Raw genomic sequence first — 21,639 nt, forward strand, 5'->3', positions numbered from 1 at the left:
TGTGCTTCCTGTTTCATGTCAGATAAAATTCTGTACTTGTACGTTTTTTGCCTCCTGGTGTACACTAGTAAACTTTTGAATCTGAACCTCCTGTGTATTGAATTCTTGAATTTTATTTAACAGTTTGGTCCTTCTTAGCCGGAAAATTCCCTCAGACAGCTGCACATCAGAGTTTACCGTTGGTCGAATACTGCGCAGGAGAAGTTACAGAAACGGTTCTTCTTGGGTGAAAAGACCTCTGACTGAATTGTCGTTTAAAGAGGCTGGCCACTTTCTGATCTGTGGCCGAAGAGCGGACATTGAACAGTTCAATACCGGAGGCTCAGGTAGGAAGAATTTGCCTTTTTTCTGTTTTAGATCAGGGACTAGGTTACAGTATATTGTTGTCAAGATTTGTTTTGCAGATCAGGGACAAAAGGAAGTACTGTATATTTGGTCATAGATCAGGGTAACTGAATAAGGTAGGCAGTTATTCTAGATAAACTGTGAACTGGAACTGAGAATTTGATATCACGTGATAAAAAAGGGTTACGTAACATTTTCTTTGCTATGGGAAATAAGTGCACTAAAACATCACGAGATCCGCCCCTAACCGAAGACGCAAAATACATGCAATTACAACGTTCTGATAACATTAGGTATTATACGAAATGGGTTAACAAATATGAATTTGATGGTAAACTAGATAAAACTTCACTAGTTAAACTCCTTAAACAGCTTAAATCTGATGAGGGAAGTCAGGCAAAAAAGCAACACCAATTAGGCATTCCTCAGGCACACAGGTGGATTGAGGAAGCAAATCGTAGAGAACAGAAGCTTAAAAATTCAAACACATTATTCTTAGACAAAGAGGATAATAACTTGGTAATAGCGACAGCTCCCCCTCCTCCTCCCTTTCCCCCTCCCTTACCCTTTTCAGGATATGAAGCGAGTGGACAGGCTGGTCTGCCTCCGCGTTATCCTGAAGTTTCAGCAAGACCACAACCATTTATTAGAGATCCTATTGAAACTAGGTCCCGAGCACGTAAAATACATAGGGACACAGAATCATATCAAATAGAAAGAAATCTACAGGATGAGAGTGAGGAAGAAATATGCCCACTTATAGAAGTTCCGAATCCTCAGGCAGGACAGGAAGGGCAAAACCCAGCACTCTTAGTATATAGACCATGGACACCGGAAGATATCCGGAAGGCTACTGAGGGAATCCCCCATCCGAAAGTTAATTTTACAAAATTTTTAGAAGATTTACAAGGTATGAGATTGAGTTGCCACTTGAATGGGGAAGAAGTAGAAAAAGTAGTAAGACAAATTATAGGTCCAGATTGGCACATGATTTGTGGCACCTGGAATCCTCGAAATGCAGAGCTTAAACCACTCCCACATAGTGACGCAGAGTTAGACAACAGAGTGAAAGGTCTGATAGACCGAATCTCTGAGAAATGGAAACCTAGAGCAGACTGGACTTGCATTAATCAATGAATACAACAGGAAAATGAGACAATAGATGGATATTATGCTAGATTATTAGAATGTTTTAATAATCATAGCGGTATGTCGGTTCCTGAGAACCAAACGAATGATTCCCCATATGAACAACAATTAAAAAATGCATTTTTGAAAGGTTGCATTGCACCTATTAGTAGCTTCATTACAAAACATATGATAGACCATCGAACAGGGAGGTTACAAGCCTTACTTGAATACGCTAGACATGCTGAGAGACATTTTAATAGTAAAAAGAAAAAGAAGGCGCAAGTCTTCACTGCTGAAGACGGAGCTGAAGTGTTTGTATTACAGTCAGGTAAAAAGGGCAAGAAGAATGCCCAAGGAAACAAACAGTCTGACAAACGATCAGAAGATTTTGAAGAGACGAAAAAGAGAGGTGAATGCTTCAAGTGCGGGCAGAAGGGACATCTAGCAAGGGATTGTAAGCAAAACAAAAAGGTAATTACAGAAGATAAGGGAGATGAGGACTGACTATATGATAGTGAAGACACATCATGTGAAAGTCAGAAATCATCAGGAAAAGTTAATAAACAGAAAACAAATGTAAATGTGATAGAAGGAGTAGAGGAAGTGCAAGTTGATATGGAGGATGAAGAAAGTGAAATTTTAGACTTAGCATTATTGAGCTTAGAGCTCTACTTAGCAGATATGAAACCGGAAGTTACACTTCTGGTAGAGGGAAGGGAAGTCAAATTCCTGTGTGACTCAGGAGCGTCACGGACTTTGATACACCCCTCCAAGTTACCAGAACATTCCGAATCACCTGATTATATACTAGTACAAGCAGCAAATGGACAGCTATACAGGGAACCACTTTCCCATGATATAGCAATAACTGACCCTGTTTCAGGCATGACCCAGAGAAGTAAAATTGTTGTTTCTGCAAAGTGTCCAGTAAACTTATTGGGGAGGGACCTTATGCAGATATTTGGCATAGCAGTAGTTCCAACTGTACAAGGTATGGAAGCACAGAGACAAATGGATACCTTCATAGTGCGATCGGAGGGTGAAACTTTTTACTGGTACAGCCAGGACCTAGTCACGACTGGTCCAGGGGCAGTAACTGAGGAACTGATGAACATAGCCATCAGTAAAGCCCCCTCCCTTGACACTGATCGACAGCATTTGTTACACTGTACTCTATACTACTGTACTACACCAGGACCTGATAGAGAGTATGAGCAAGAACTGTTCAGAAATCTTGCAACTAGACTAGTATTGCGTACTTTGTACTTGGATACTGAGGGAAACAGTGTAGTTAGCTGTTCATTACCTCAAGAATTCCTTGCATTATATAGATCAAATCGATTACCACATGTCAGTTTGACAAAGAACAAAAGTGTAAAATGGGCAGACTTAGGAGAAAAAGTAACAAGATGAGAAAAACAGACTGATTTAGAACTATCAGAACAAGGGATACAAAAACAAAAACTGAATTGGTTGACACAGACACATCCAGCTGTACACTTGCAATCTAGTGAGGACAGCTGATTAGCATTTTTATTAGAAGAAGAAGAAAAGGCCTTGTGTGAAATTCCAACAACTCTTTGGTCAACAGGCAAGTCAGATGTAGGACTTATTCGAACAGCAGGACCAGTTACAATTACCCCAAAGTCAGCTTTTAGACCACAGAAAAGACAATACCCTCTGAGAAAGGATGCAAAAATAGGAATTAAGCCTATAATATCAGCATTACTCAAAGGAGGAGTACTGGTAGAATCTCCTGATTCACCATGTAATACACCCCTATTTCCTGTTAAAAAAGCAAACGAGGAATGGCGGATGGTACAAGATTTACAAGCTGTAAATAATGCAGTGATACCCAGAGCACCTACGGTGCCAGACCCACATACTTTGTTAAATTATTTAAAACCACAACAGAAGTATTTCTCTGTGATAGATATCAGTAACGCTTTCTTTTCAATACCTATACATCCTGATAGTCAATATTGGTTTGCATTTACATTTCAGGGTAAGAGGTATACATATGCTCGACTACCACAGGGATATTGTGAGAGTCCAACAATATTTGCACAAGAAATGGCTAGCAACCTGGCAGGGTTTACCCCACCGGGAGGTAGTCAAATTCTACTTTATGTAGATGACATCTTGCTAGCAGCCCCCACCCAGCAACAATGCAGGAAAGATACTGTGGCATTATTAAAATTTTTAGCAATACAAGGACACAAAGTAAACAAAAGTAAGTTACAACTTTGGAGAAAACAAGTTAGATACCTAGGATATGTAATATCCAATGAAGGTAGGATATTAGACGAGGAAAGAAAAACAGCGATTTTGCAAGCACCCAAACCAACAACCAAGAAGGAAATGATGTCTTTCTTGGGTATAACTAATTTCTGTCGGAGCTGGATACCAAATTATGCTTTGGAATCTGCTCCACTGACTGACCTGATATATAAAACATCAATGGCAGCACAAGATATTTTACAATGGACACCTGAAGCAGAAACGGCTTTCTGCAGGTTGAAGCAGTTAATAGCTTCTTCATTAGTTTTAGGACTTCCAAATTATCACAAACGGTTCTTTCAGACCGTAGATTGCAAGCAAGGATATATGACGTCAGTATTGACGCAACAACATGGGGACAAGCAACACCCCATAGCCTACTATTCATCACAGTTAGACCCAGTGGCGCGATCTTTGCCTCACTGTGTACAAGCAGTAGTTGCAGCTGCAATGGCAGTACAGGCTTCAGCCTCAGTGGTGTTATTCCACCCTCTCACATTGAGAGTGCCTCATGAAGTTGCAATAATTTTACTGCAAGAAAAAGTGGCATACCTTTCTCCTGCTAGACATCTTTCATGTATGACTATACTGCTGATCCAATCTCATATGACAATTGAACGATGTACGACATTAAATCCATCAACATTACTCCCAACTCCTGCGGATGGCACACCACATAGCTGCCTGCAGGAAATTGAACAGTTAGCTTTACCTAGACAAGATCTCACAGATATGCCCTTGGATAATGCCGAGGTGACATATTACGTGGACGGCTCATGCAGAAGGGGTCCTACAGGGAAGAATCTGGTAGGGTATGCAGTAGTTACAGACACTGAAATTCTAGAAGCCCAATCCTTACCATATAACTTATCTGCACAAGCAGCAGAATTGATAGCTTTAACGAGGGCATGTACTTTAGCAAAAAACAAGTGTGTAAACATATATACTGATAGTCAGTATGCTTTTTCTACAGTACATGTATTTGCACAACAATGGAAAAATAGAGGAATGATAACATCTAGTGGAAAACCTATTAATCATGTGCAATTTATTTTGGAGTTATTAGAATCTATTCAGTTACCTACCAAAGTAGCTATTTGTAAATGTGTAGCTCATACAAAACAACAGGATAAGATTTCGAAAGGCAATGCACAAGCTGATGCAGCTGCAAAGCAAGCAGCCTCAGACTCAGAAACTTTACTTTTAAATGAGGAATTACAACCCTCTGAGATTTTAGATTTAGACATGTTAAAAACAATGCAGACGCTTACTACAAAAGCAGAAAAACATAAATGGGTAAAACGAGGTGCAATTCTTGAGAATGGACTGTACATTTCCAAAGAGAGAGAACCGATATTGCCGTCTAATTTATTTAGATATGCAGGTTTGTTGAGCCATGGGCAGTGCCATGTCTCAACAGGGGAGATGGTACAGTTAGTAAACCGAATATTCCAAACATATGGAATCACAAATTACACGCAAAAATTTTGTGCAGCTTGTCATACTTGTAACAAGCACCATGCGCAAGGGGCATTTAAAACCAAGCAAGGAAGTTTTCCTATACCACCAAATCCGTTCCATACTATTTGTATGGATTTCATAGAATTGAATAAGTGTGAAGGGAAAAAGTTTTGTTTAGTTATTATAGACATGTTTTCCAAATGGGTAGAAGCTTTTCCAACCAAAAACCCGGATGCAGCAACAGTGGCGAAAGCCCTGATAAAAGAAGTAATCCCTAGATTTGGCATTCCGGAAAGGATTTATAGTGACAACGGCACACATTTCGTAAACCAGACAATCCAACAACTTGGGAGATTTTTTGGTATCTCCTTAAAGAACCATTGTGCATACCACCCACAGTCAGCAGGACTGGTGGAAAGGTACAATGGTACCCTCAAAAACAAACTTAGGAAGTTAGTTGAGGAGACCGAGAAGAATTGGATACACTATCTGCCTTTGGCACTGCTGAGTATGAGAACGGTTCCAAATGTGAAGGGTTTGACTCCCTTTGAAATGGTTTTTGGGAGAGCATATTATGTGCCTCAGTGGAAAGCTCTCATGCCTGCAGAGCAAGAGGCTGACAGTTCATTAGCTAGTTATATGAGAAAACTGTTAACAAATAAATCTGTTTTGCAGTTTAACTCTTTTTCAGATAAGGAACAGACTAGACCGGTGGAAGCAGTCTTGGCCCCAAGGACGTATGTGTGTCTGAAAATGACGAAAAGGAAGAATTGGGTGAGTCCAAAGTGGGAAGGACCATACCAGGTTCTGTTGGCAACGCCTACTGCAGTCAGAGTAGCTGAGAGGACGTCCTGGGTTCATTTGACACATTGCAAACCGGTAAAGAACTTTCAACTTGATAAAAACTTTGTGACTGATACACAATCAGACCGAGATGGCCAAAAACAAAGCGAATAGAAATTTAGATCAACCCCAGAGATGTTGCATAATCATTTTGTTGAGTGTACATTTATTGACTGTAATTGTGACAATTTTCCTCTTGTTGTGGGTTATCCTACACACAACCACACAAGTGAAAGTAGGAAAGCGTGATGAAACATCTATAGACTGACATCCAAATTTTAACACATACCTAGCCATGAAACGTGTATATGCAGAGACTATGAACATTTCAAATTGCTGGGTTTGTACAGCTATACCAACAGCATATGGAGGACTGATAATGTCCGCTGTCCCTTTGGGGATAAATGAGACTTGGGAGAATTTACTCTTCGACACAGGAACTGTGAGATCACAGGACAAAATAGCTTTATTTTTACCTGTCACACAAAAAGGAATTGTATGTTTTTATAAAAATGATACTCTCCAGGTGGGCTGGAGCAATTGTAACATAACCATATCTTACCGATGTTATATTACGAATAGTAATGGCAATACTTTTTGCAATACTAATTATGACTCATATTTGAACTCATTGAAAACAACCATGAATGACATTCGCAAGAATCCAGTTTTGTTCAAACAATTGTCAGTTATAGATCAGAAAATGTTTCATGCAGGGCTGATGCGTATTAGTACTAAAGTAGAAAACTGTTATTTTATTTGTGGGAAAACAGCATATAAATGGTTACCTGAGAATTGGTCCGGCAGTTGTTTTTTGGGTTATTTGGTTCCGGCAATAAGACATACTGCAGAATTACCTTTGGGTAAGATACGAAACGTGAGAGAAACAGCTCAAAAACCTGAAGGTCCAGTTGAAAAACCTGTGAATCCAGTTGGAAAGATCGAAGCTGGCTGGAAAGATCATAATGCCGTGAAAGACAAAAGCAAATTGACACATATGGACTTGAGTGACAGTGTTATATCCTGGGCAGGAATATTCCCAGCCTATGGAGCAGTCAAATCGATCTGGGAGCTGAGGAAGTTGTCGAAACTTCTCGAAGTAATGAGTAAAGCAACTTTTTCTGCCTTAGAACTGGTGACTGATGAACTAAATGCAATGAGAACTGTTGTGCTACAAAATCGAATGGCTCTTGACTTCACCCTAGTGGCGAGAGGTGGTACGTGCGCGCTTATCAAAGAAGAATGCTGTGCGTACATACCAGATAACAGGCATGAAATTAATAATCACCTAGAGGTAATTCATCAAGTATCAGCCATGACTGAACCAGGCCCAAACCCACTGACGAACTTTTTCCAGAATCTATTTGGGGGGTGGAGTTCCATCCTAATGAATATTCTGATTGCCATTTGTGTGGGTATACTCCTAATAGGAGCATGTGTTTGCTGTGGAATTCCCTGCATGAAAAGATTAATCAAAGATTTTATTGATGTATCTGTTACTGAAACTTTGTACCAAGATATTGAGATTGAAAAGTTAATCTCAGATGACATTTTTTCTGAAGTATAGATTGAATGACTCACCTAGCTGAAAATCCTAAGTGGAAAAGGTTAGGAGATTAAATGACACTATGCATACTTCAAAATAGAATAAAAAGTATTAATAGGGGGGAAAATGTTAGAAAAATGTGTATTTGAATATATGAGAAATACTAGTTTAAAAGCAAAGTAGTATATAATGCATTTTATTCTATTAATCATATAACAGTAAGGATTAATTCATGTGTAAATGTAAGTAGTTTTGAAACTGCAGTGTGGCTTGAAGCAAAACTGACCTTCGACCCTGACAGATGCTAGCTTAGCAAGTTTTAATGTTTATGCTTTTCACAAGTGATTATCTGCTGGGTCAGGAAATTAAATGTGTGAAATAATGAAATCTTCTGCTCTTTCCTGCTGGGATGATTTGGCCTTGTATATGTGTTACTGAGATAAGCACGCAGCTGGTAGGAAAGTGTAACAGAGAACAAAGAAGATTATTAAAAGACTGAATCTGCTATTGTATTCAAACTGATATGAAACCTTGAAGAAGTAACTTTACAGAAAGACATTATGTCTGACCAGCTGGATAGCAAGGCCGTATTGTATCCAGAGGAAAAGTTTTTTTAAAATATACAGCATCAGCAGTTTTATGAATAGAAGACTGTAAGTTAAAGTGATGTAGATGCCTTGTGACATATCACGTCAGTAAGGTGGGCACAGCTTGAATGTTAAACCTATATAAAATTGTGTGCTTCCTGTTTCATGTCAGACAAAATTCTGTACTTGTACGTTTTTTGCCTCCTGGTGTACACTAGTAAACTTTTGAATCTGAACCTCCTGTGTATTGAATTCTTGAATTTTATTTAACACCCACTTAGGGAGAGTTTCTAGCATCCTAGACTGATGATAAACTTCAGCAGAAAAATGTGCTGAGGCTATGATAGCACAGATAACAGCAGTTTCTAGTGCTTTAGATTGATATTTTTCTAACAGGGCTTGTAATCTTAAAAGATCTTTATTAGCTAAGTCTGCTGCTCTAGCAGCCTCAGATTCCTGTGTGTCTAATTGAGCTCGTAATGTATTAGTTTCCTCTCTTGCAACAGTTACGTCATGCTGTTGCTTGTCATATTTGTCTTGCAAATGGACAATTTTATTCATTAACCCTTCTATCATACCAGTAGCTTTACTGCCTTGTTCAATAACAGTTTGGGTAAAGGTCTTAATTTCAGTCTGTGAGACTTTCAAAAACTGAGTAATTTCTTTTGTACATTCAGTGGTGTCAGCATGCATTTTTACCAGATGCATTCCATTTATCACAGTAAGTCTGAAAATGACCCATGAGGTCAAGATTTTGCTGGTTGATAACTTTAGCAATCCAGTCTTTAAACTCCTGCAAATCAGACTGTAAAGTACAAACTTCAACATTTGCATCACCCTCTAATAAATCATTTGCAACAGGATATATAGAAACAGGAGCCATTGTCTGTGCTTCAAGCATTACTTTATCCTGGTTGTGTTTCAGATTGTGTACAATACGTACAATACATTTATGACAAGGCATGCAAAAAGCAACATTTAAATCATTGCAAATAGCACATTTCTGTACATTCTGTGGCACATCTGCCTTATGCACATACCAATCAAAGGTGGCAATCCATTTGCATAATACTGGATTGTCAGTCTTCCCCAGGAAAGACTTACAGGTGCAAACATACTGATAATACCATGTATTTAAATAATTCCACACATCTACAGATGATTTAGACACATCAGTAGTAAATGATTTAGTACACTTATTGGCACTTTCATGAATTGTGTTCATTGCTAAAAGAAAAACAGAGAAAATATTTACCATAAATGTTCAGGACAAGGTGGCCAGTCTTGACACAGGGATCAGTTGTGGCAGAATTGTCTGCTTTCTTTCACTAGATGCTGGTGAGACAAATTGTCGGCAGTGGAGAATTTGGACCTCGTACATCACCAACTGTCTGAAGAAGAATTTCTGTGCTGCCCTGTACTGCACTGCAGTGCTTGTCCTCCGGTCAATGGACAATGTTTTAGGAAGAGAAGAATCAATTCTAAAAAGGTCTGCGCTGGAATGTTGCACTGTGAGAGGCACCTCTTCAGGTCACACCCTGGTTGTTTGTACTGGACTGGTCTCACCACTGTTAAGTTAAAGTTGTACTACACTATTCAGCTAGTCTGCACCTTTACTCAATGAAGACACTGAGACAGTTCTGCTGTTACAACATTCATTTTACTGCATACAAGGTTGACATCCAGTTTAACAATGAAAGGTATATACATCAAAACATACTTCAGCTTACAGCATCAGATCTGTAAGGATAGGAAAATCAAAGTCTCTCATACAAAAGAAAAAGTCCCAGTCTTTATAGTGTCTTTTCTGCCTGCATCAGCAGTTTTGAGAATTTGCCAGAAAAATAAGTCTTTCCTTTCAAGCTGGTCTACTGACAGTTTGTTTTCCATATCTTAAACATGCTGTCTCTGAAGAATAACTCCTTTCGTCCTTGACCTATTTTGCATATCAAATTGACAAGACACAGCTGCATACGAGAGTTTGTCTTGACCTGCTTGTAGATAATACATTTCACATGCTGCATAGTTTATAAGAGATAAAATATTTTACTTCTGATTCTTATTAACAATGAATGCCAGGCTATATGTTGTTGCCAAGTCAGTTAACTGCATGCACTGTACACACTGAAATGCAGACCATTTATTTTACATTTTCAGAAAAAATCCACTGAAATCCATTTTAACATGTTCTTTACTCTCACACTATCCAGTTTTTTTTAGTTTAGCACTCAAATCTGTTTCTTTGAGCTCAGCACTTGTTCACAACTCATTGCAAGCACTTAATAAGCTACAAATTACTACAGCACTTAACTTTCCTCACTTGTCTAGAGGAAAACAGTTTTTAGTACTTAATAAATAAGCACCTATCCAGGGATGTCTAAGGGTCAGCTCCCAGTGTTTTCTCCTGTCTACCTGATGAATCTTGGGGCAATGCAGCAATTGCCTCATGTACACAGACAACCCTCTCCTCCTACCACTCAACACTACAACCTGTGAGAGTTGCACTTATATAGCCAAACTGGAGGGAAAGCTCTCTTCACCCAAGACAGGACTAAACAGTCAAGAGGAGAAGGTAAACACTTGCACCACAGCACACTCATCACATAGTCTGTCAAAACCTACAGTACCAAAACACACACATAGAAACACAAAACACACATCTGCATTTGCGGGGGCTCTCAATAAAAAACTGTTCAAGCAACAGATACCTCCAAAGCAGAAATGCAAGCAACCTGCACCCCACAACCCAAATGACACATACCCCACAAAATTAGTGTGTCACTCAACCACAGCCCATAAGGCATAACAAAGTACCCAACCCTCTAGTCATAGGTGACACTATAGTCAGGCACATTGAAGTTATACTCACCAGGATAAACAAGGAGAACGTTACTGTCAGCTGCTTGTCAGCTGCCAGGATCCACCACATAATGCACCCACTCAGGTCACTCCACAACAAGTACAAATATGACTCTATCATTGTCCATGTTGGTGTGAATTACTTGAGCTGTACCTCCCTGGACTACATGGAAAGAGACATGGAGGAGCTCTCTGATCATGTAGCCCAGGCAGGTATGACCCTAGCCCTGAGTAGCATCCTGTCATGACCCAGAATGATGCTACAATACAAGGACAAAATGACTGATTTCAACAACTGGCTAAGCTTCTGGTGTTGTCTAAGGGGATCCAGTATCTGTCTGCCTGGGATGACATGATTAACAGACCACGATACTTTGCCAGAGATGGCCTGCACCTGTCACCCTTGGGATTCCGGATACTGGTTAAGGCTCTTGCCACCTCTATAGTGCCTTTTTAGGGAAGATTCAAATGACAAATTCATGACTGTAACAGGTACAAGCAAGCAAAATCTGAGGGTAATGCTACTAAATTCTAGACATCTAAACCTCAAAATGCATTCACTCGAGACACTCCTTAAAATGGAAAACATTGACATCTGTGCAGTAACAGAGACCTGGTTCAAGGCTCCAGAGAGCACCCCTGCATTACCAGGTTATAATTCATACCACACCTTTCGGCCACCTAACCTGAACCAGAACACTAAAGGCAGAGGTGTGTCCATATTCATTAAGGATATCCACACCTCCAAGCTAGTTGCTCAGCATAATGCATCCGAGATTATCCAAGTGCAACTAACTCTGGGCAAGACCACAATCCAAATTGTAACTTGCTATAGATCCCCCACCATGCCGCAGGATTCCCAGTCCTCATTTCTTGATACACTGGAAAATATTAGGGTACAACCCAACACCCTAATAATGGGCGGTTTCAACTACCCCAGCATTAAATGGGAAAACTACTCATGTACCAACTCTTTTGCTCAACGTTTTCTGGAATTCATAAATTCCAATGCCTTGGATCAACTTATCCACACCCCCACCAGGGGCAGTAATATCCTAGATGTGGTCATTACCAACATGGGCGAACAGTTTTTCACACCAGAGGTCAATTCCTCATTGGTCAGATCCGACCACAAGCTAATCATCCTAGACATCCACATCCCATCCCCATCTCCCATTAGGGAAACCACCGTAAAAAAATTCTCCAAAGCCAACTTTATGCTTCTTAAGACAGAAGTGGCAAACTTTGTGACACCCATGCAGATGGACAATAGAGGTATGACTGCTGAATCCTACACAAATGCACTTTATAAGCACTTACACGAGTGCATGGATCGTGCAATCCCTAACAGAACCAAGATGGTATCCTCCAAAAAAGGAAGCCAATCTGGTGGTCCCCTGACATAAAGAAACTCTACAACAGAAGAAAGAAACTGTTGCAAAAAAGAGCAAAATCCCATGATTGGAAGAGCTCCCTGGTCAGCCTCAGTAAGAAGCTGAGATCCCTCATAAAATCCTCCAAAGCTAGTTACGAAAACAAAATCACCACTGATTCTAAAGACAACCACAAAGCATTCTATAGTTCTGCCAAGAATCTCAATGGCAACACTCAGATCTGCTCTGAGTTACAGCACAATGGCACTAAATATACAGAACCAGCTGATATTGCCAACATCCTGGCAGATAGGTTAATTGCTAACTTTAACCCCCCCTCACCCCCTAAAGGGCCCATCTCTATACTGGAAGAATGTAACGTTCCTGTAATCACGGCTGGACAGGTAAAAACCACACTCTCCAAAGCCAAGAACACAGTATTCATGGGACCTGACAACATCCTGGGCTGCATTTTACATGAATACAGAATGAACTGGCACCCCACCTCGGCACCATGTTCAATCATAGCCTTACCTCAGGCTTTGTGCCCACTGAATGGTGCACAGTAATGGTTATCCCACTCCACAAAAAGGGAGCCACCATGGACCCCAGGAACTATCGCCCCATTAGCCTGACAAGCCTAGTCTGCAAGGCCATAGAAAGCATCATCATGGAACTTATAAACAAAGACATTGTTAATCTCCAAACTCTAGACCCCACCCAGTTCGGGTTTGTAAAAGGCAGATGATGTCTCCTAAACCTGATAGACTTCTTTGAAGCAGTTAATAAAGCCATAGACGAGGGTAAGTTGGTTCACACATCCTATCTTGATCTCGCCAAGGCTTTTGACACCATCCCCCACTCTGGAATTATAGATAAACTCACTAAACTAGGTATAAATCCCTATGTCACAAGATGGGTTGCCAACTGGCTCAATGGCAGAACCCACACTGTGAAAGTAGCAGACTCCAAATCCGACTTCAGGCCAGTGACAAGTGGAGTATCACAGGGTTCAGTCCTGGGTCCTCTCCTGTTTGGTATCTACTTTTCTGAAGTACTAAGGCTAACACAAAAGGTCTTTGACTAACAAAGTTGGCTGATAACTGCAAACTAGGAGCCATAATCGAAACTCCTAACGATGTGGACATCCTACAAAATGGCCTCACTGACACAGATTCCTGGTGTCAAAGCCATGGCCTCAAGCTCAATGCCAAAAAGTGCATTGTCATCCCCTTTGGTAAGAACTCTGTACCCATGAGCTACCACATAGGTGGTAGTCTACTTAACACTGAAAGTGGGATAAGAGACCTTGGGACACAGGTGGACAGTAGTCTCTCTTTGACAATCACATCGCCACAGTAGTCAGGAAATCCTTCTATGTGGCACACCTCATAAGAAAAGGTTTCTTATCCAGGAAAAAAGAGGTCATTGTTCCCTTCCACTCATCACTCATTAGACCCATTATAGAGTACAACACCCCTTTTGGTATGTAACTCAAAAGACATCTACAACAACTGGAAAGGACGCAGAAATACCTCACAAAGAGGATTACCGGCCTCAAACAGATGCCCTATGCAGACTATCTCAAAAAACTCCAGCTTTACTCCGTCACATATCGCCTACTCAGAGGTGATCTCTGCCTAACATACAAAGCTATGTTAAACCTAGAGCTGTTGGACATGCTCCACTTAAAGAAATCCTAATCCCTCCAAGCTACACACTCTAGGGACCTAAACCTTGTCACCACAATAAACAGAACATGCTGGAGGGATAGATTCCTGTCCCAGAGACTTCCTATACTCTGGAAAAAACAACCTATCTATATCAAACAAAGCTCCTCATTAGCACTCTTCAAGAAAAATCTTGATGATTGGATGGGAAACAGGAAATTCATCCCGGGGATCACCTGTGTGGCTCTGTTTGACAGGAGCACAGGAAAATAATTTTCTTGGGTGGCGAGAGCCAGGGTACCTTTTTGGCTAGGCTTATATAGGCCCTAGGGCCAATAGCCTAGTACCTACCTATGAACCTATGAACCTATAATGAAATTTTATAAGGCACTTACAGCTAACTTATTGCTGATATTTTCTAGTCCCTTTGCATGTCTGGTAGCCTGCAGCTGTCTGCCTTGTATGTTTATTCAGTATAAATGAATCTCTTTCTAAACAGCATAGCTGTCACATTGTGCACAGGACTCTCTGTTGTGCCCTGCATGACTGTTACAGTGCTTTAACCATGCAGGGATACCCAGGGCACTGACTTTCTGCTAAAGATGCATCAGATAGTGGTAGAGAATGTTCCTTTCCTGCCATTTTCTCTAGAAAACTGTACCTCTCATGACTGTGAGTTTTGACTTGTGAAAAAAAAAGTAATTTTAATTTTTCACCAAAAAGTAATCTTAATTTTAATTTTATCTGTTGTATTTTAATTTTACTATGTAATGTGGAGCTTTTCTTCCCGGGCCTCCACTGAAAATGGGCTCCTGAGCCTAGTGGACCTCCCCAGTCATCAAATTGAAATAAATAAATAATAAATACATTTCTGTTATCATGCACACAGACTACTTTTTTCTGTGGAAATACAGACTGTTTATAGTCATGGCACTAAGTTACAAAGTAATTGAAAACTGACTTTTCCTTTTTATTTATTTAAACAATTGATTATTTCAAATGAAACTGATTAGTTCAAATGAACTGTACTTTTGTTGATATTCAGCAAAATAATTTTTATGCTTATGTGCAATAATTGTATATTACTTTTCAAAACTACCAGGATCCTATCCCATGTTTATGGGGTCGGCTGCCTCTTTCACCTCATGAACATAAAGAAAATGTTAATTCTGACAACCTGTAAGGATCATGAGTTACAGGTACTTAGACAATGAAAAAATAATGAAATTGATAAAGTGATGTACAAAGAAAGTGCTGCTTGAAAAACTTCATGTACTTTTCACATTAGTCTTTTTTCTTAGTAGCAACATTTTTCACACACTCCACTTCATCCACCAAACACACAGCAGTAATATGATACCTTACCTCTCAACCTCTCAGTGCAAGAAATCTGGACAAAGCCAAAAATAATGAAAGAACAAAGTCCCAAATATAGGGACATATTTTAAATATGTCTTATCAGCATGGAAATTGCTAGAATAATAGGTTTTGTGTTAATATATTTTTCTTTCTGAAGGATATAGACTCTGAAATTCAAATGACTGCATTTATTTAGTCACTTCAGTCCTCTGTGATCTACAAGAAAAAAACACACATTTTATGAGGAACAGACCAAAAATATGAGGCAAAAATGTGGACAGTTGAGAGATATGTATGATACTCTACCGATTTCACTGGATTAGAGCAATGGTGCAGCGGTTAGCATTGCTGTCGCACAGCAAAAGGTTCTCCGGTTCAATTCTTGGGTGGGGTGCCTTCTGTGCAGAGTCTGCATGTCTTCGCTGTGGTCATGTGGGTTTCCTCTGGGTGTTCCGGTTTCCTCCCACAGCCCAAAGACATGTAATAGGTAGATTGGATACTCTAAATTGGCCCTAGGTGTGAGTGTGTGCCTTCTGTGGAAGATTGGATGCCGGGCTGGCAACTCGACACTGTAAAACTCCACTTCCAATCATGAGCAGACAGATGATCCACTGTGGCAACCCCTAACTGGGAAAGGCCAAAAGAAGAAGAGAGCAATGCAAGAAGAGGGTGAATTACTAAAGCAAGACCTTAGATAAGTAGACGTAATTTTACTGCTTTATATTTCTCATTCACTTGACCTGACCTAACAGAAAACTCTCCATGTGCACTTTTTATGCCGTTGAGTGGCACACCCATGTCACCTCATTACGATCAGTCATTGGCTGAAGTAAATAAACCAGTACACAGCCATGTGCATCTTCCCCTTCATTTCACCCTGGTTGAGGGAAACATGGAAGTCACCAGTAGATATAAGAAATCTGGATCTAATTGAGATGCTTGATGCTGCTGTTGTGTTGTTTGTCTTACATTTGTTTGACAATGGAAGCAGGCCAATGAACACATCTAGTCTATCTTTTAAGTGCATTTATCATTGTAAGTACCCTCCATTCCACGTCATCTCTCCACCCTTTCTCCACCTGTCCCTTGGCATCTCAAATGTCTTCTTGGCCTCTCTGCCTCCATCATCCATTAGACTAACTTATTACACAGGTCAGCATTTCAAGTACTTTAGAAGATCCAGGGTGTAGCTGGTCCAAGCAACTTGCTATTTATGTATCCTTCTTCTCACCATCTCCTTTCTGTTTAGGATGGAAACTTCAAATCTCTTCAATATGATCTTGTGTACCCAGATGATATTTCTCCTGTTCTGGTCCACAGTCAGAATATGTCCAGCTCCACTAGCCTTTGGCCATACCCTTCCACCACATACCCTTTTGCAGCTGGATTTCTTAAAGCAGCTTGACTTCACTAGCTTTGTATGCCCACCAGACCTGCATGCTGTACTTAGGGTGTGACCTCCCAAAGATCACAAGAACAGAAGCATTATGTTTGCAGATACTGTCCCTGAGAATACACACAGCATTCATTTGTTACTGTCAGTACCCTCTCATTCTGCTCCCAGTGGTGCAGTCCATCTGTGATTAATGTCTCCAAATCCTTTTCCTGCCATGTACTCCTCCAGCTGATATTTCACAGTGGGGTTGTTGTGCTTAAGTGTAATATTTTTGCATCTCTCTGCACTTGTCCAGAACTGCCACCCTACTGCCACTTGGTTAGTTCCTCATATCTGGCCTTAGACGCTTATATAAATCTGTGGCTATCTTTGTGACATCACTGATGAAGATGATGCTGCTGTCTCTTCCTTTAGTGATGTCTGAGAAAACACATTGAAGAGTCCTGGATCTAGGACCAACATGCTTGGGCACTCTACTAGTAGCTTCCCTTGTTCCTGTCATTGCCCCTTTCACTACAACATGCTGTTCCCTATCCTCCAACCATGCCACAGCCTAAGTTGTCATTCCTAGTCCTAGACCCCAACTCCTCCAGTTTTCTTAGGAACTTTCTGTGTGGCCTGAGCAAAGGCCATGGTAAAGGCTTGGGGACCATACTTACCAGTACTTATCTGCCAAGTTCTCAAGTAAACCAATCATTAAAGTGGCCAGATATAATTAACTCTTTCTGGCCATGAACCCATATTAGCTATTGTCCAGAAGATTGTTGTTCAGTATAAAAACAACAGTTGTTTTAAGTTTGTATCCGTGATTTTTCCTTCTGGCCATAGGCATGTGGGCACTGGATTATTATGGAATATTAATAGAGGTCCTGTTCAAAACAGTGATAAGCAGTGCAGAAATTGTTATCAAAATTGTTCCCATGGCCTTCTGTGACATCTTCATTATTCATCAGAAAACGTGGCAGGGATATAATAATAAAAAAATAGTAAGTGCTACGATGAAGTGCATTGTTTAAATGAGTTCTGTCTTAAAGGAGACAGGAGAACTACTCATACTAAGTATGTATATATATATATATATATATATATATATATATATATATATATATATGTGTGTGTGTGTGTGTGTGTGTGTGTGTGTGTATGTGTATGAATATATTTATATATAGATCAGATAGATATTATAAGAAGATGATTACAATTTCCATTTTAAATGAAAAGGTACAGACACCTTCTAGCAACACCTGTGATGATTCTGAGAAACCTTCCACCTGCCGTCATGTTCTATCATCTCATCTTTGTAGGTACAATATTGTGACCTCTAGGATATAACCAGTTCACATTATTTTTGTATGTAGTTAGAGCTGGGCTAATTTTCTAGTTATTCTAACAATGTCCAAGAGTGTTGTATTTTTTTTTTTTTTGCTTTTTTTAATTACAGTTGCTTTGCAGTTTGCTAGTTTGCAGTTACTGTTGGTTTTAATTGTAGCTGCAAATGAAATGTGCAGAAATATTCATTTTGTAAGGGGAGGCCAACCATAAAAACTTTCTCTTTAGCTGCAGACTAACTGATAGCCCAGTGCGGAACTTGATGGGTCAGGAAGTGGTCAGTGCTCAGAGGTACAGTTACAACCTGTGGACATAGTGGTAGATAGGAACACAGGTAAAAAGCAAAGGTGTTTGGTACAGGTCATGGGACAGAAGACAAAACCATGCTTTAAAGCTGGTAACTTAGCACTGCTAGCTAATATTCCATGCTGAATGCAAGGGTGATGCTATAAATCTCATTACAGTGGGTTACTAGTAAAATCTCAGCCATTATGATCTGGGGTTTAATCCTGAACTCTGGTCATTATTTGTGCAACATTTTGCAAGTTCTCCTTATGTCTGTGTAGATTTATTTGCAAGTGCTTGGGTTTCCAGTTACCTCATTAAAATGTGTTGGTAAATATTGCTTACATTTTCTATTTTTCCTGCTATTGTGGCTTCACTCATGAAAAAAGTCCAAGAGTGACCAGTTCAGTTATGAAGTTAATAAATAATTAAATTAATAAATAAGTAACCGACAACTTTTACAGGAAGAAAATGACTTCATTAGAATTCCAAATGTCAAATAAAGCAGCCTCTGTCAGTTACTCCACAGTGTCTACAATAAGTTAGTCAAGATGTTCTTTGAAAAGAGAGATCTCCTTATACCTGATGTCTAGGAATGACTCCTTAGGGATTAGAACCCCACTTAGATCTGATGAATGCACTGGATATTAATATTCTGGTGTGTGTGTGTGTGTGTGTGTGTGTGTGTGTGTGTGTGTGTGTGTGTGTGTGTGTGTGTGTGTGTGTGTGTGTGTGTGTAATGGTCCTGTATAAAAAGATGGTTTTCGTATGGGGATACAACACAAAAATGACAAAAAACTGAAGTGTTGCTTTACTTAAGAAAAATATAAATCATTCAGAAAGCTTTAAAAGGTGGAAATAAGTAAGATGGATACAAGACCATTTATTTATGAATAATAACAGAGTTCAGAAAAGGTTACTCACAATGTCAGCCTGCTTGCTAAATGAGTATTTCACAAGATGGAGCAATTTACATATGAAAATATTAGCAAAGTTATTATAGTACGAGGGGGGGACAAAAGTGAAAAAGGTATTTGCATAAAAGGGAGGCCTCACTGATATATAACATTTTAAGGTCACAGCCGAACACTGATAGCAATACAAATTCATCTAGGTGCTGTCTGATCCTTTAACTGACTGCATCATTCCAACAATGTACTGGTTAGCGGTCCTTACCCTGATCACACTCTCCTGGACATGTAAGGGGCAGTTTCATAAAAAAATAAAATAAACTTATTTTTATGCTAAAATGGTTAGATATGTTGTTCAATTCTTTAGTCATGAGCACTGTTCAAATACAAGTAGTTCTGTTAGAATTTAACCTGTTAAATGTAAATCTAGTGTTGAAATGATTCTGCATAAAAGTTACACTGAAATGTTTAATACTTTTTCAGGTTGCAGGTCACAGCCCAGCCTGTCTCAGCCTCCCACACAGTCTGTCACACTGGGACAAACAGCCAAACTGACCTGCACAGTGAGTGGGGGCAGCATTAGTAGTTACTTAGTGTCCTGGTACCAGCAGCGACCTGGGACTGCTCCGCGATACCTTCTGTACTACTACAGTGACTCTATCAAAGATCATGGAACTGGGATTCCTAATCGGTTCTCAGGATCTAAGGACAACTCTCAGAACATCTGCTATTTAACTATCTCTGGTGTCCAGACAGAGGATGAAGCTGATTATTACTGTGCTACATGGGATGGTAGCTCTAACTCATACACAGTGATACAGTTACAGGGGGAACTGAAACAGAAACTCTCTGCATCACCAGGTCTGTGTGCACAGCTGCATTAAGGATAACATATTAAAGCTCACACTATGATGTACAAGCAGAAAAGCCATTAAACATATTTTAAAATTGTAATCATGAGCAGAATGACCTAAGGTACATACAGATTTCATTGGTATCAGCATGGAGCTGGGCTGGGTAAGATGCAGGATCAGTACGTTGGTTCTGTACTGTTCCCAGTCTGCATATAACCCATATGAACTAGTTTACCGAGTACTGCTGACCTACTTCTGATAGCAGGTATGTTAGTGGGGTCTACTAACTGCAGATGCATAATGTTATCAATATGTTTTTCACTAGAATCCACAAATGCTGACAGAGGTGCAGTGGCGAGAATGGAAGGTTTGCATTGTTATTTAGTCTTGTCATTACTAATCTTCCTAAAAGCTAACTGTGGCACATCTGCTGTCTTATTCCCAAGCCACATAATATTACTTACTTTGTTGTTTTAACAATTTACAGCTCCCTGACTGTGGCAGTTGCATTTGCTGTGGCTCTCCCACCTGGTTCCACCTGTTTTCATAATGCCTTTATAAATCCACTCAGTTTCACTCTAGTGCCCCTCCCCCTCTTTACATCCACTCTAACCCGCAGAGATTTTAATAAGATGATAAAGCATCCAACACCATTGAAATGTGCCTTTCCCAGAGCGGGCTAAGATGGAGTACAGGGAATGGATGCTGTAGAGATTCATTCAATTATGTTGTGGATATCAGATGTCTTCAGTGTGATTATAGGGTTCAGGGATCTGTTTACCCTCTCTCAGGGATGAGTTTGATCCTAGGCACAGATATTTAGATTCTGAAAGGAACCGATTAGGGAATGTGAAAGAAATAATTACAGAGGCAGTTAGAAGTAAGAAGTTTACACTGAAAGAACATGCGTACTGGGCAGACCATTACAAACTCTGATGCTGCATTATACCCATGGTTAGATGCTTTCTCTGCATACCAGTGGGGAAAGATACACCTTGTCTCAACATCAGACCTAGGCTTCTAAGAACATATAAGGAGACTTAAGGGTATACAAATGAGGCATTGCCGAGAAATTGCTACATATAATATTCATAAACATAATTCACAATTGTGTAGGGCTGGGCTGGTAGACAACTGAATCCACAATCATTATGCAATTCAGAAACTCCACACAAATTTGAAATATGTTCTGCTGTCATTTGAGAATCTGGAACATGCCAAACAAATGAAGTCTGTTAGACAGGAAGAATAAACTGACTAAGTACTAGCTTCTGCAACACAGAATATATGGGACTAACTGAAACTGTAAACTAACTGTACCTAACTATCTAAACTACATCCTGACCGGTCTACAGAACTAATGTGTTAGGCTAGGCAACTATAATATAATATGAGCTGAGAAAACAAGAG

General features: G+C 39.8%; 1 gene segment (V, D, J or C); it reads left to right on the forward strand.

Moving 5' to 3' along the window:
* Positions 1-19,573: 19,573 nt before the first annotated feature.
* Positions 19,574-20,259, forward strand: LOC122800319. The segment is given in 2 exon segments: positions 19,574-19,663; positions 19,859-20,259. Coding segments are annotated over 2 exon segments (447 nt in total).
* The last annotated feature ends 1,380 nt before the right edge of the window (positions 20,260-21,639 follow it).

Source organism: Protopterus annectens, chromosome 4.part0 (genome assembly GCF_019279795.1).
Source record: "Protopterus annectens isolate FY-2018-M chromosome 4.part0, PAN1.0, whole genome shotgun sequence".
In the NCBI taxonomy this organism is placed as follows: domain Eukaryota; kingdom Metazoa; phylum Chordata; order Ceratodontiformes; family Protopteridae; genus Protopterus; species Protopterus annectens.